Source organism: Siniperca chuatsi, linkage group LG5 (assembly GCF_020085105.1).
Source record: "Siniperca chuatsi isolate FFG_IHB_CAS linkage group LG5, ASM2008510v1, whole genome shotgun sequence".
Classification (NCBI taxonomy): Eukaryota; Metazoa; Chordata; class Actinopteri; order Centrarchiformes; family Sinipercidae; genus Siniperca; species Siniperca chuatsi.
Window position 1 is genome coordinate 23,778,509 of NC_058046.1, and position 14,494 is coordinate 23,793,002.

General features: G+C 37.4%; 1 protein-coding gene across 1 annotated transcript; it reads right to left on the reverse strand.

Annotated features, from left to right (window-relative positions):
- Nucleotides 1-3,467: 3,467 nt before the first annotated feature.
- On the reverse strand, nt 3,468-11,666 carry LOC122876914 (phospholipid phosphatase 1-like). The gene is made up of 6 exons (XM_044197850.1): nt 11,163-11,666; nt 7,824-7,975; nt 7,457-7,737; nt 6,636-6,693; nt 6,132-6,308; nt 3,468-5,499 (listed from the first exon to the last, which is right to left on the reverse strand). The coding sequence occupies exons 1-6, from the start codon at nt 11,218-11,220 to the stop codon at nt 5,374-5,376; spliced, it is 852 nt and encodes a 283-aa protein (XP_044053785.1). The 5' UTR covers nt 11,221-11,666; the 3' UTR covers nt 3,468-5,373.
- Between the last annotated feature and the right edge of the window lie 2,828 nt (nt 11,667-14,494).

Here is a 14,494-nt window from a genome sequence, read left to right on the forward strand (position 1 = left end):
TGTGCTGTAAAATTCTTCTGATTGTGCGCGTAACTACAGTAAGTTTAGCGTTTTTAGCTTGGTGCCCTCTGAACAGATTACATCAGTGGCAGAAGAATAATAATCCAATGTAAGGAGGACAAACAGTACTTTTCTTTAAACACATCAAATGTGTTATTGAATTTGTCTGCAGAGTATTTCAGTGTACCACAATATAGTGGTAACATGCATAACAATGCACATACCAGTCATGAATTCTGTTTACTGTTCTGTAACAAGTTGCTCATAAAACCATTATATTAAAGAGGGCAAAAGAGTGTTTAGAATGACTTGACAAGTGTCTGTTTTGCTCCTCACTGTTTTCAGAGGAGTAAAGAGTGAACTGTAAACCCAGTTTCTCAACTGTGGTTGAAATGATGGGGTGAAATGTTTGATACTGTGGTAATAAATTCAGTGACACTGTCACACATCAAACATCTCGTAGTATTGTCCTGCTTTATATCTTATGAGACCATTCTCTCAACATATTGACTTAGTGAGAATATTTACTTCTTTCTGGTTGAAGTTTGGTGTCAAAATCTATACTGCATTCCATAACTCATGAAGCATATTTATACACTTCACACATTTGAAACAGAGTGAGATTGTGTGTCTTTTCTGCAAAAGATGGAAAATGTTTAATGATGTAACTATTTTCATTAGGAATTAATCAGCATTTTATTTGTTAATCATTTTGTCTATGAAATGTTTAAAGAAGTGGAAAAAATGCCCATCAAAATTTATGATTCTGATTTATACTGATTAAAAAAAAAAAAAAAATCAGCAAATCCTCACATTTGTGAAGCTGTAACCAGAGAATGTTTTGTATTTTTGCTTGGAAACTGAAGTGAAAACCTTACTTTTCTATAGGTCGACTTGTTAAGAATACACTGTAGGTAATGTAACCTTTTGTGCAGCCTTTGTATCATTCATGTCCAGTAGAGGGCCATAGATGCCCAGGCGAAACAGATTCAACAATTCAACAATTAGTTCTCAACTTCTACCAAAGGTTATTTTAACACGAGTCACTGCCAGGGGACTGTATTTGGCCTTAGCTGCTAGTGGAGCCCACAACAGTTCAGCATATAGCATTCTTTTTAATCATAAATAACTTTAGTGTTTTTAAGAATGTTGTGATAAATTTTACCAGCATATAGTACATATCCATCACGTATCACAGCATATAAGCAGGAGGATGTAGCAAAGCTGTTCCCTCCCATTTTCCTCACTTTCTCCCTATTTTTATCTCCTGATATATACAATAAATTACATGATTAAAATTATTAATCTCATTTTAGAGAAGGAAAAGGAAAAAAAATGACAAAAAAGTCAATAATTTCCACATTGACATCTAAAGAAACAAATGTAACCATAATAAATAACAGTTTAGTATTTTTGTTACATGAAACAGCAATTTATTCTTGATTCACGCTTCTTTTATTACGAAGGCTGTACATTATTCTACTTGATTTCAAGGGCAATTTTGACACTTGACTCAAAGACTATAAACTGCACCAGCTTTCACAGATGAAAATGGAAAACATACTGACTGCCAATGTTGACAGTAACAATATTACCAGCACCACCATGTGAATTTAAATTCTCACGAGGGATCAGGTGCAGTGCTTTTGTGTAACAGCCTGTGCATTCATACCTGTATTTCCTCAACCACAAATTTAAATCACCCTGTCCAACCAGCTTTTCACACCATGTTTCCCATTGTTGTTAAATATTCCGTCGTCTCCATTGTCTATCTCTCTTTTATACTTCACTGTTAGTTCTTCTCCTTTCAAACAGGAACTAGAGCTGTTGTCCATCTGAAACTTTAAACTCTACTCTCTCATGGGTGGAGTTCAAAACCACTTATGGTTCCATTTGCATCCATTATTTTCTCATTCTTTGTTTTTTTTGTTAATACTTTTATTTGATCGTCTTGTGATCAGGTTCTCTTCACAGTTTTCTTATTGTCTCACCGGAGCCACAAAGATCCTATTATGTTTATTTGAGTAGTCATTATCAAGAGAAGTGGGCTGGCAAAGTATGTGTAAGGAACAAAAGTAAGTGTAGTGTGAGGGGAATTTAATTCATGGAATAAGATAATAATTTCAGTGCCAATTCTTTAAAAGCTGCCACTGCACACTGATTTTGAGTAGCTTGTTTCTCCAGTGGCATCACTGTCTGGCAAGATACAGTGAGACATGTGACAGAGAGTGAATGGAGCTGCTTTCAACAAGGGCTATTGTCGAGGTCAGCTTGACAACAAGAGAGAGTCCTGTAGAGCATCAGACGGCATGATCGGTCACATTTCAGACGTGGGGGGTAGAAGTAATGCTACAGCAAGATGAGCAGGTTTTCAAATGGCCACACGGACTTGGAGTCATGAGCCAGTATCCATTAAATATTCATAATCATTTTGTCTTCACATTCCCTTTGTTAGTTATATATGGCAGAACATTTCATAATGCATATAAACAGGCTCTTTTCTTACAGTTTTTTGCAATCTCCCCAGGGAATTTCACCCAGCATTTTAAACCACCTACTCTTACATCCCTGCTCACTTCTCCTTATGCATCGCATGCATAGTTTCAAATTTAAAGTGCTTGAAAAGCAATCTATAAAACACGTAGGCCTATTCATATTACTCCCTAGATTGTAGGCTACTTGCAGTGGTGTTGTTCAGCCTCTAAATCAAATTTGCTCAACAGAGTTTAGTCAATAGAGAGACAATTGTAAGTTTCTCTGAGGGAATTTCCTAAACACATTCCTAAAATGTACATACTGAGCAATGTGTGACATTATTTCTGAGCTGGCTGTTGAGAATAACTGAATCTTTGACAGGAACGGAAACTGAACAACAGGGAGAAACAAAGCCCACAGAAATTCAGAGTGGTGTGGAGTTAATTTTAGGATTGTAATGAGATCAGGTTAGTGTGTGGGTTAAACTCAGAAATAGAAATCAGCAGTTGGTTTCAACTGAATATTCAGTTGCTAGTAGCAACTACTGCTGACAGAGTTCCACAGCCATTTAACTGGCGTGTAACAGTACTGTAGCTACATCCGCCATTTTGTCAGATCTGTAACCATAAATCTTTTATATACTCACAAATACCCTTGTTGTAGCTTTATCTGCAGGTAGTCTTTTATTATAGCTGTTTAATGATTGTTGATTTGTGATTTAGTAGATTTTAGTTATTCTTGGATCAGTTACCTGCTAACCAAGATAGCTGTTAGCTAGCTGTCTGAAGCTAATGTGTTGCTAATACAACATTCTATTTAACTGCTAAATTACTGTTGGACTAACTGTTATGCATTTTATTATTTTTACTTTTACTCTTGTGCACTCTGTGCGTGTGTACTAGCTTAATTACTGTGGTGTACTTCCTTTGGGGACTTATGCCCATGTCATAAACAGTGGGTGGTAGAGATGGGAAAGATTCCCAGAGTTTAGCTGGTTGTAACCGCAGTCTTTATTTACAGTCTATAGTCTTAACAGATTAAAAAAACTATGCATTGACAATATAACATCATATCCATTACATTTGGGTTTAATTACAGTCTTTGGCAAATGTGATTGTTCTGTTTTCAGGTACTTCTGTGTTAGTAAGTGTAAAGCAGGATAAATCAAAGGTTCTCAGTCTACGACTTGGAAGTTGACATGATGCTATTTACAATTCGGAAACTCGTAATTACGATAACTGTGACATGACATGAACGCAACTTTAATGTTGATCTTTTAGTGGTGATACCGGTCTATGGGTGACACTTGAGGGTCCACGTACAGTAGCTAATTTGACAGCTAACAATACTTTTCTGAATCCATTTTTTTTTGTTTCTGTACTAATTCACTTTACAACATATTTCTGTATTACTATAATTGAATTTGCTGTCCAATAGGCTACTGTTTTCACAGTTTCACATTGCTTCCAGTAAAGACTGTAAATGACTGATTATTCATATTCAACATGACGGACCAAACAATTAGTTGATACACTTAAGTTGACATTGATGCATGTGGTTTAATGGTGTCACTGTGTGTTCAACTTCTCTCTAGCCTAGTTCTCAGTCACTGTAATAGGATTTAAAGTCTAAGATCCTCAACTCGGACATTTGCAGCCAAGGATCAGCGCCTGTCTGCTGACAGAACTTTCCTTTGATGAGGACAGACTGACCCCTCTTCCTGTTAGAAACAATGAGAATCTGCTTGTTCATGTGCTGACATGTTAGCAGGGGCATAACAAACAAACATGTTTTTCCATTGACATCAGAACAGGTACATCTGCATGCTTGTGTTTTCTATTGTCGGTCTACACAGACAGTGAACGACATACCCAAAGTAGTGTTTTGTTTGGGAAAACCTTTCTTTCATGTCTGCATTTCTGAGACAGTTTGGTTATTGATTCACATTCTTGGTTTCTCTTCCTTGATGCTAATACTTTACGCTGCAGAAAAAACAAACAAATCAGCTATTCTGCTGCAGCAAATGAGTCAGCAGTTGCACTATGCCCAAGGCCCATTCACGTGCTTTCTATCTGCCTTGTCTTTTTCTACAGGCAAAACACACAGGAATCATTTCCCTACGTTGTAACAAAGTAGCAAAATTTAGCTCTCTTTATTTGTCACACATTTTCTCCCAGTACTGCTCTAAATATTATTGTGTAAAGCTTCATACAAACTGTAAAAAAAGAAAAAAATCAATGCATTGTATTTTTCATACATGAAATTACATCAGGGAGGGGACATAACAGCAGGTAGCAGCAATCTGACTAAGGCAGAAATGAACATCAAATACATAATTTCTGAGTTCAGTCTCCATTTTAAGTTTAAGGACAGTCCAGGTTTTCTTATTCACAGGTGTCAGGCTCTCTACAAGCCTGCTTGCAGTGCGCACACAGATACTCATTATATTCTGGGCAAAAGGAATTTCATTCATTCATGATGGCAACACCAGACCAATATACATTAGAAACCACATTTCCAACAAGCTCACACTGTAAAAACAAACCCAAAAAAATACATTTCTAAAGTAAACCCAACATGCTGTACTTTGTTTTGTCATTCCATAATAAACTGTGTTATGTTGGATTTACCCCAAAACTCAGCAGAAACATCTGCTTCTTTATAACTCAGTACAGTGCAAGTACTGTCTTCTGTAATGTCTCTTAAAGTTTACTGACCACACCAAAGGTAGCAGCTGAAGTTTGCAGGCTGCAGCGTTGGCTCCATGAGGCAAACTATGTTGAAGAAATGCACAGAAACAGCCAGCAGTTAATATCTTGCATTTCATTGATGTTGGTCTTTGGTGACCATTTAAAAGGGACAGAGACCCTAAACAGTATTGTCATTGAGGCCTCAGATTCAGTCAGTGCTGCCATAGTGGTTCCCATTGGAAGGGTTTTCCTGTAAACTGGTGTGTGAGGCGTCTTCCTCCTGTGACACCACCGGGTCCACTGGCTGTTCAAAGAAATTGGACACACAGAACACCTGTAGAAAAACAATCAACAGAATTAAAACATATTCTACTGTATTATTGTAATTGTAACTACGAAGATGGATAAAAGCATTTCTGACATTTATGTTCTCTTAAATGTGTTTCTGTGCAAAATGCACAGCATACTTCAACCTCTTCAATCTCACAGTCATTTGACACTCACACTGAACTTTGTTTTTAAATTCTAGTGGAGAGCCCAAAGTTTCCAAAGACGCCAAATACGTCAGGCTGGAAATATATTCAAGATATCTTGAATATTTTCATTTTATTCGAATGGTGAAGCTATAAAAAACATGACGTTGTGGGTTTAAATATTTCACAAATCATATAGCTTTAATAAATAGTTGGATCAAGCTGAAACATAGTTTATAATATATGATGCTGTTAGACAGTGTGGTGTAAGATGATTTTTATAACCTTAAAGCTCCTTACAGGGAAACAAAAAAATGGAAAACTGCATGTTCAGGGGTTTAACCTCTTTTAAAAAACAAATGTTCTCTTTCTAAATGCGCTTTATAAATAAATTGATTTGACTGTTTCCATTGCATATTGTGACAATACTCCATAAAAACTGCACAATGTCTTGCTTTCTTTCTATCCTAATAGATCTTTCGATGAAACTTACTGTGAAGGTAGCCACTAAACCCCCTTGCAGGAGGCCAGCAAACACATCACTCCAGTGATGTTTGTAGTCAGACACCCGGGATAGACCCACATACACAGCAGTTGCAATCAGGAAGAACTGGATAGTGGGACGCAGAAGCCTTGCCCATTCTGACTTCAGTCTGGCTTGAATGTACAGCTATAGTAGTCAGAGGGAGAAATTGAATAAATGTTAAAAAACAACAAAGCTAGACATACAGTTTTATATATTGTCCGAGCCAATATTTATAGTACAGGTGTTGGCAGCCAATGCCTTTGCTGAAAAGTGTTGTGTAGTTTCTAATAAGTAAACTTTTTTGATAATGACATAATTACATTTAAGTACATTTTTAGAGTAAATTTGAATGCATTAGCTGATTAAACAAAGCTATATATATATATAACACTGTTTTTAGCATTTCTAGCACTCATATGCAAGCCAAATTTAGGCTACAAGTAGTTTTTGAAGTAGAAAATATGTACTTACTACAAGGAACAGCATGCAGTACATAGAGAAGGATGAATGACCCGAGAAGAAGGACAGTCTGCAAAGGTTAACAAAAGAGATACTGAATGAAATTAGGCACCATCAGCTTAATCAAGTCACTTTTCATGACAAATGCATATTTTAGCTTCAAGACGAAGAAGGTCTATCATAATCAAACTATCACCATACTGATATAAATTTAGAAGTGGATTAAAGGGGAATCAATATCAGTTTACTAGTTGTGAGGAGCATGACTTGTGAAAACAGTTGTATAATGTCTGCTGTGACTAGAGGAGCAAATAAATCTAATAAGAACTCTAAACTGGGGGCACAGAGGATGAAAGATGTGAGCGTCCACCAGGTAGGGAGGGTCAAAGGAAAAGACACTATTACACACTGTATAGTTGATATTAATGTTGTGTGTGTATAGTATTTAGTACCTTTTATTTATTCTTAAAGTTACTCATTTATGCATCTGTTGTGCTTCTGTGAAACTTAAATTTCCCAGTAGAGATCAGTAAAGTTTATCTTATCTTACTGAACTGCATTGTGGAAAGTGTATGATTTTACGTTTTTTGGCTCTTGCAAGCCCAACTTTATGGAACTGCAATACTAAATCACTGTATCCCTTTAAGGAATGCCAGCATGGAAATAAAAAATCAATTTTGCTATATTGGATGAAGGCTTCTAATAGTTAACCACCTTGTCCACAGATGTTACATGTCCTGGAAATAACTGGGCACTCTTAGATTATCAGGCTCCTCCCAGTGAGACTCAGACTGACTTGTGGGTTTCATTTCATTCATGTTCAGGACCATTACCTGGCCTCTTCCACCAGAAACTTGTCTCCAGTGCAGGTGAAGTTCTCGATATATCCTCCAGCTTTGCAGTTGATGTGATCCCAGACTGGATTGCATACAGCCAGGAAGTTTGGCCGCAGGCGACCAATGGAATACTTGGCTATGTCTGTCAGAGACTGGCTAGCAGCAGCTCCAAACACGTAGCTCCCCACAGCTTTGTAGACACACGCCATATACTTGGTCCCCAAAGACTGGTTCTTGATGCGAGACAAGTAAACAGAAAGGCACTCGCCACAGACGATCTGAAACAGAAGAGATGAAATAATAAGTAATCTTTTCTCAAGCAGTCACACACCTTGACCAAATGCAAGATGGCAGTCAAACTTACCACGATCAGTGTGAAGGGGATAATGACTCCTCCCAGCAGCTGGTAGGATATGGTGTCCTCTTTGAGGGGGTATCTGATGGACTCATCGTTACAGAAGAAACCCCGTTTGAAAGGGTTGTGTTGAGGGGTAAGGATAAAAAATGGAAGTCCGACTGTTAAAATGAAGAAAAAGTCAGATAATGACTATAAATTCTTTGTCAGAGTTCAACTTGTCTTACATCTTATATCATCAAAATGGGCATCACGTTAACAAGCAGCTGCAAATACTCATGTGACTCAGACTGATGAGCCATTGCTACTATTACACAATGCTTATAATATTACAATTACGTGACATAATCGCACAGGCATTTCCCCTCCTAAAATAGAAGCTGGTGACTCTTGTGGGTTTCATGTAACTACAAGTATTCACTCACTGTTCAAGGACATAAAGTTACACAATAAGTGAAGGAAACGCTTGAGGCTTTGAGTTACTATAGAACAATACTGCAAGCATAAGAACACAGGAAGACAGAGTAGTAACACAAGTTTGTTAGCATTTAAGTCACATGTTTAACTTTAGATACCGGAACAATGAAGGTACGATCTGATGTGGAGACTCATCAGGATGTTAATCTGTATGGCAATCATGAAACATGCTTTGACTTGCTTTGGTTACACATTCTTTATTCCCCTCACGTTTTGATGATGAGGAAATTACTATAAATTGCTATAATCACTGGCAATTATGCTTTTTGGCTAGATGAGTTATCACACAGTCACAGAGCTTTGTTTAGGCCTGTTCGTTTAAACCTTCATATCATATCCCCCTCTGCTTCTACTCCTCCCTTTTTCTTGCTGTTTGTGTTGGACTACTTTTTAGGTGGAAGATGGACTCATCCTAGTTAGAGTAGGTCATATTTTGAAAGATTAACTGCATGATCAAATCAGCACAGTCCACTGAAGGTGGGGTATGCGATTCAAATCCAACACACGTCTTTTTGTCATATTCAGCGAATATCTCCTCACGGTCCGCTAGCTGTCCGTTCTGTGTGTGCGCTGAAAAAATATCAGGTGTTTGCACACAGCCCTGGCTCTGTAAATGGGGAAACAAACAAAGTGGCTCGGACCGAGCCACACAACACTATTCCAGCCATGATTTGTGTGTCAGGTAACGTTAAATGACTTGCCCACGGACACTCAGCTTACTTTCTAGTCTGCCAAGATATGCTGTTGTTGTGATGTTAGCTATAGTAGCAGGAGAGTTGTGTGTATCGCTGTCTGGAGCTGGTGTGCTGCTCTGGGAAACGTCTCATCCTCTCTGGCTGTTAGCTTCGCAGCAGCAACTGTAGCGACAGTTTGCTAATCCACAACCTAGCTAATGTTAGTTATATTATTCGCTGTGTCGTTGTTCGCTCTACATCATGGTATTTGTCATGGTGTTGGATTTCTATAGAATCGAATACCCCACCTGTAAGCAACAAAACAGTATATAAAGTAGTTCAAATCAGCTCCACCACGACAACATATAAAACGATGCATCCACATTGATGCATCAGTAATAATAATCCAGTAATATAATATATAATAATATGACATTCACAGGGGTTGCATTTTCTGCATAATGGGTACATTTACTTTTGGTACATTTTGCTTATAATACTTCTGTACTTTTACTTAAGTGCAGGACTTTTACTTGGATATTTTCAGCATCTGAATTCTTCTTCCACCACTGATTTTACAGGAGTGTCCTGTTTGGACTTTATAATGAGCTAGGCTTAGATTAGATTTAGACTTTGAATGGGAATGGGAATGGAAATAAAGATTAAATTTTCCAGTCTGATTGTTGTTGTTGCTGCCAGCTCATAAACTAAATGAGAGGAATGCTGCACAGTCAGCAGCACAGTCAGCCAAGACACTGACTAAGCAAAGTCCCTGACTGCAGATGAATCACAGGAAAACATCTCAGGAGCTCCGTGTGTCTAAACCTCCTTAGCCTTATCAGATATGGCAGCTATCAAACTGAACTCTCTGAGTGTCCCCAGACTGTACAAAAGGTTTCTTTAATGTCTTTTTATTGCAGTATCACTGCAGCATTGTCAATTACAGTTTGCAGTCCTGCAGCATGTCTCTCTCTGTGCAATGATTACATTACAAACACTGAGCTAAAAATACAGCTTTGCTTGGAAACACACACACACACACACACACAGGGTGGGACTTTGTTGCCATTTTTTTTCCATCTTCCTGCCTGGTTCCGTAAACCTCAAGCCTTCCCATGTGTATTTATATGACGTTCATGCAAATCATTTGAATGGATTTGCTTAAACAACTACTTTATACAGTATGTCTCTACAAGAACAGCTGTGAATTTACAAAACTTTTACACTTACCTTTGATATTGTACATATATATCTATATCCAACCTTACTGTTAACCTTGTTTATATTTTTGGCATTGTGTATATGTTTATTATGTATATTTTGTGGATTTTGTATATCTGTTATTGATATTTTTATATTACTTTGTACTTTAACTGCTGCACAACAATTTCCCTCGGGATAAATAAAGTTCTATCTTATTTTAAGTTGCAATTTTTTATAATTTGAAGTTTTATTGAAGTTCATAACAAGAATATCCAGCAAAAAAATAACAAAAAACAGGTGTAATAATTGTTGTTAAGTAATTGATAGATATTATTACAGTTGTGTTGGAATAATATCTATGAAGTATTTTGTATTGAATACATTTGCCTCTGGCTTCCCTGATGTATTCCCCATTGTTGGAAAGAATCCTCTCCCATGTTTCAGGGTCTTTTTCCCATATCATCCTAAGGTTTTCACATCCATTGTTATTTACCCAAGGACATTACTCACACCACTTTGATGCTTTATGAAACATTGTTGGTAGTTGTAGGTAGTTCTCTATTGGGTTTTTTCCGTGAGGGAAGTGAACTTGCCCTTTAATAGGCTACAGTGTCTAATTTGTAAATATTTCCAAAGATGGCCATGTCCCTCCAGGTTGAATTTCTCCCTCATTCTGTTATGGGAAAGGAAATTGCCCTCTTTGAAAAAGTCATTTAGTATTCGGATACCTTGTCTTAACCCCTGAGCCCAATAAATTGTCTGTTTACCTATTTTTATTTTGGATGCACATTTTTGATTATTATGAGAGATCTTATATGTTTCTATGTACCAAACTGTCTTTAAATGTGCTGGATTTGGATGTATCATATTATTTGTCTCCTTTTTTTTAATGTTGGTGCTAGAGCCTCAATAGGTATAAAGCAATTCTTGAAAAATAAACATACCCGATTAAAAGGTTGGTTAAACCAGCCGGGGGTGGATGAGATTTACATACCGAGGATGAGACAGGCAATGTCCAGCAGGATGAGAGGGATCCCCGAAGCTTCAAACATGTTGCGTCTCCTTCTTGTGGTCTCTGACTTTGTAAAAAAAATCCGGTTCCGGCTGCTTTTAGGCGAGACGAGACGCAGCCTATCTGCCGCACATGTCTCGCTATTCCAGCACAAAATTAAAACACACCAGTGTCATTGTGCTGCCACCAAACTCAGGGACTGTCCGAGAAGCTACAAAACTACCGGGAGGGGTTAAAAATATATATTGGCCTACTGTAGGTGAAAAACACTCAACTAAAGGCTAAAAACTAATCTAACACCACCACACACGTGAAGAGCCTCTCACCCTTTCAACTGCTCATGCATCATCGTAACACAGCAGGATTTCTTCAGCTCATAATAATACCGTCCTGTCCTGAGAGGGCTACTGGTGAGGCACGGCACGAGCGCTCCTCTCCCGTTGTGACTAATGCTGCCTTCACGTACAGCCCGGAAAAATAAGTCATGTGGTGAATGCAGCTGGCACAACCTGAACTTGTTGGAGGTTTTTTTCTGTGAAACCATTGAGTGGGTGGAGAGAGTTTGGTAATAAAAGTTGGATTCATGACAATACTGATGGATAAAAGTTTACTTAAATAGCACATTTTATAGAAAAAAGATGCAAGAAAATGTAGGCCTACAAAAGATGAAAAATACAAAAAGAAGGAACATTAAAAACAAAAGCAGACATTATTTCTAAATAAGATTACAAATAAAGGAGATATTTAAACAAATAAAATTAATAATAACTAGATAACAATTAATGATAGTGTGGTTAAAAAAATTCTAGTTAAAAACCAGTTTAAAAAGACGAGTTTTAAGTTTTCTTTAAAACGTTGTAGGCGAGGTCTAGTGGGAGGCTGTTCCACAGTCTGGGGGTGTATCCGTTAAACGCAGCATCACCATACATAGGCTTTATTGTGGAACTGTTAACGTGAGAGTCAGCAGAGTGTAGTGATCTGTTGGGTAATAAACTGTGAGGAGTTTGTTGGTGTAATCTGGAGCGAGGCCATGAAGTGAACAAGTTTGTAGAGCCCTCAATGACATCTTCAACAGTCTAAAACCCAAAAACATCCAATTCACTGTGAACACTGCCTGCTGTAATTATTTCTCCTGTTCACACTGGCCATTAAGAGATCTCGCCGTGATGCACTTTCAATGTAAATGATGGGGGACAAAATCTACAGTCCTCATTTTATGCAAGAATGTATTCAAAAGTTTATGTGAGGCTTCAGCAGCATTAGACAAATCAAGTGGATATCTTCAAAAGTTACAGTCTTTTTAGTATGAAATTCCCTCTTTTTGTTACAATATTTAGACCGCAGCTCAACAAGGAAACACTGAGCAGGGAAACACAAAGAGTGATTTTTATACTAAAAGACTAGACTCAGACTCAGACTAAATAAATAAAGTTCTGTCTTAGCTTGTTGTAGTGGGGCTCAATGGGGAATCAGCCAGGCTGTTAGTTAATTTTCTGTCAATAAACTATAATAAATCATCTGACAGTGTTTCAACCAAATTTGTTATTTTCCCTAATGGTTTAAATTTATTTAAATCAAAATTATATTTGTTTATATGTTTTCTTTAGTCTATAATAAAAACTATGAGTTTCAGTTTAATACTTATATATGTTAGGTAACTTTATTATTGATTACTCTCTACCGTCTGGCCTCCTGTGAAGTTATCCTGACCTGAGTAAAGTCATGTTTGTCAAGTAAACAGAATAATGAGTGTCTGTGAAATGTTTTCTTGTCATTGGAAAAACCTTTCCCAGATGTACTTGAATGCAGCACAGGACTGGGAAGTGGTAATAGGAGTTTCGGGCCTATCGCGTGCCTGTGTTGACGCTACGACAGCCGTCGGCCGATGCAGAGGTGCTCCTCCCTCCGCGTGCGTCTACAGAGGTAATGAGGTTACGTCACTATTAATAGAAGAGTTTACTGTCTCCTCATCAATGCACCATATAGATTAGACACAGCCGTGTAGGAATTCAGTCCATGTTTCTTTATGGTGTTTAGCTGGATAGCTGCATATTTTGAAATGTCATACTGTTAGTGATGGATATGTAGTATAAGGTTACTTTTACTTTTATGTCATAGTTGTGGATGTAGTGTTAGATTTAAAGATTTATGGCCTTATGAGTCCTATAATACAAGGAACAAACACGGGGGAAGTGGCTGGCACGTATAGGCACACAAACCAAGACGAACTGACACCGAGGTAATGAAACCACACAGACTAAATACTCAGATGAGGGGAGATAACAAGACACAGGAAGTAATTAAGGCGGGGCAAACAATCAAAATTGGAGGAAAACACAGTGACAGGAAGTGAAGTTACTGACACGAGAGGAGAAATACAAAATAAAACAGGAAACATCTACAGAAAAGCATGAAACAAAGGAGAACCTGAACTAAGGAGCAGAGCAGGACATGACACAAACAGGATGATGTTTTTCTTTTTAAATTCACCCTTTACTTAAAGTAGATGTAGTAATAATATGTAAACGTATAACACTCACAGGGCCATTTTTCTGGATCTTGAGTATACTTTTATTTTTTGACTCTTTAAGCACATTTTGTTAATAATACTCATATTTTTACTTAAGTAACATTTTTTGCAGGACTTTTACTTGTAATGGAGTATTATGGCAGTGTGCTATTGCTACTTTTAATTCAGTGAAGGATCTGAATTGTACTTAAGTACAGTGCTTGAGTAAATGTACATAGTTACTTTACACCACTGTAGTTTGACTGGTGTAATGCTGTACAAAGGTAACAAGGGCAACCACCCCCTCATAAATTCAAATAATATGCAAATTATGTAAAAACGCTTTCCCAAATGAAATATTAGACTCAAGGGGGAAAGCTGTGAGCCACATCTGACACAGCGTCTAGATCAGTAGAAGTATTAAAAACCTTACTTAAGTAAAAGTATGTAAGTGTTATCAGCTAAATTTACTTAAAGTATCAAAAGCAAAAGTACTCATTGTGCAGTAAAATGGTCCCTGTCAGTGTTTTACTATTATATATGATGTTTCTGGATTAATATTGCTGGTGCATTAATATGTATGTTGCATTTAACTGCTGTAAATATTTAAGGTTGTGCTACTTTTAACTGCTTTATATAGTGTTGGGTAGTTTAATTTACAGCAATGTACAGTACAGTAGTTGAGTAGATGTTACTCTCCACCGCTGGTCTAGATGCACCTGATGAAGTCATTAAGTACCAGGGTGTATGATTAAAGTGGTCATTTTATCTTGAGGTGTGATGTCCACTGAACCGGTATTTATTG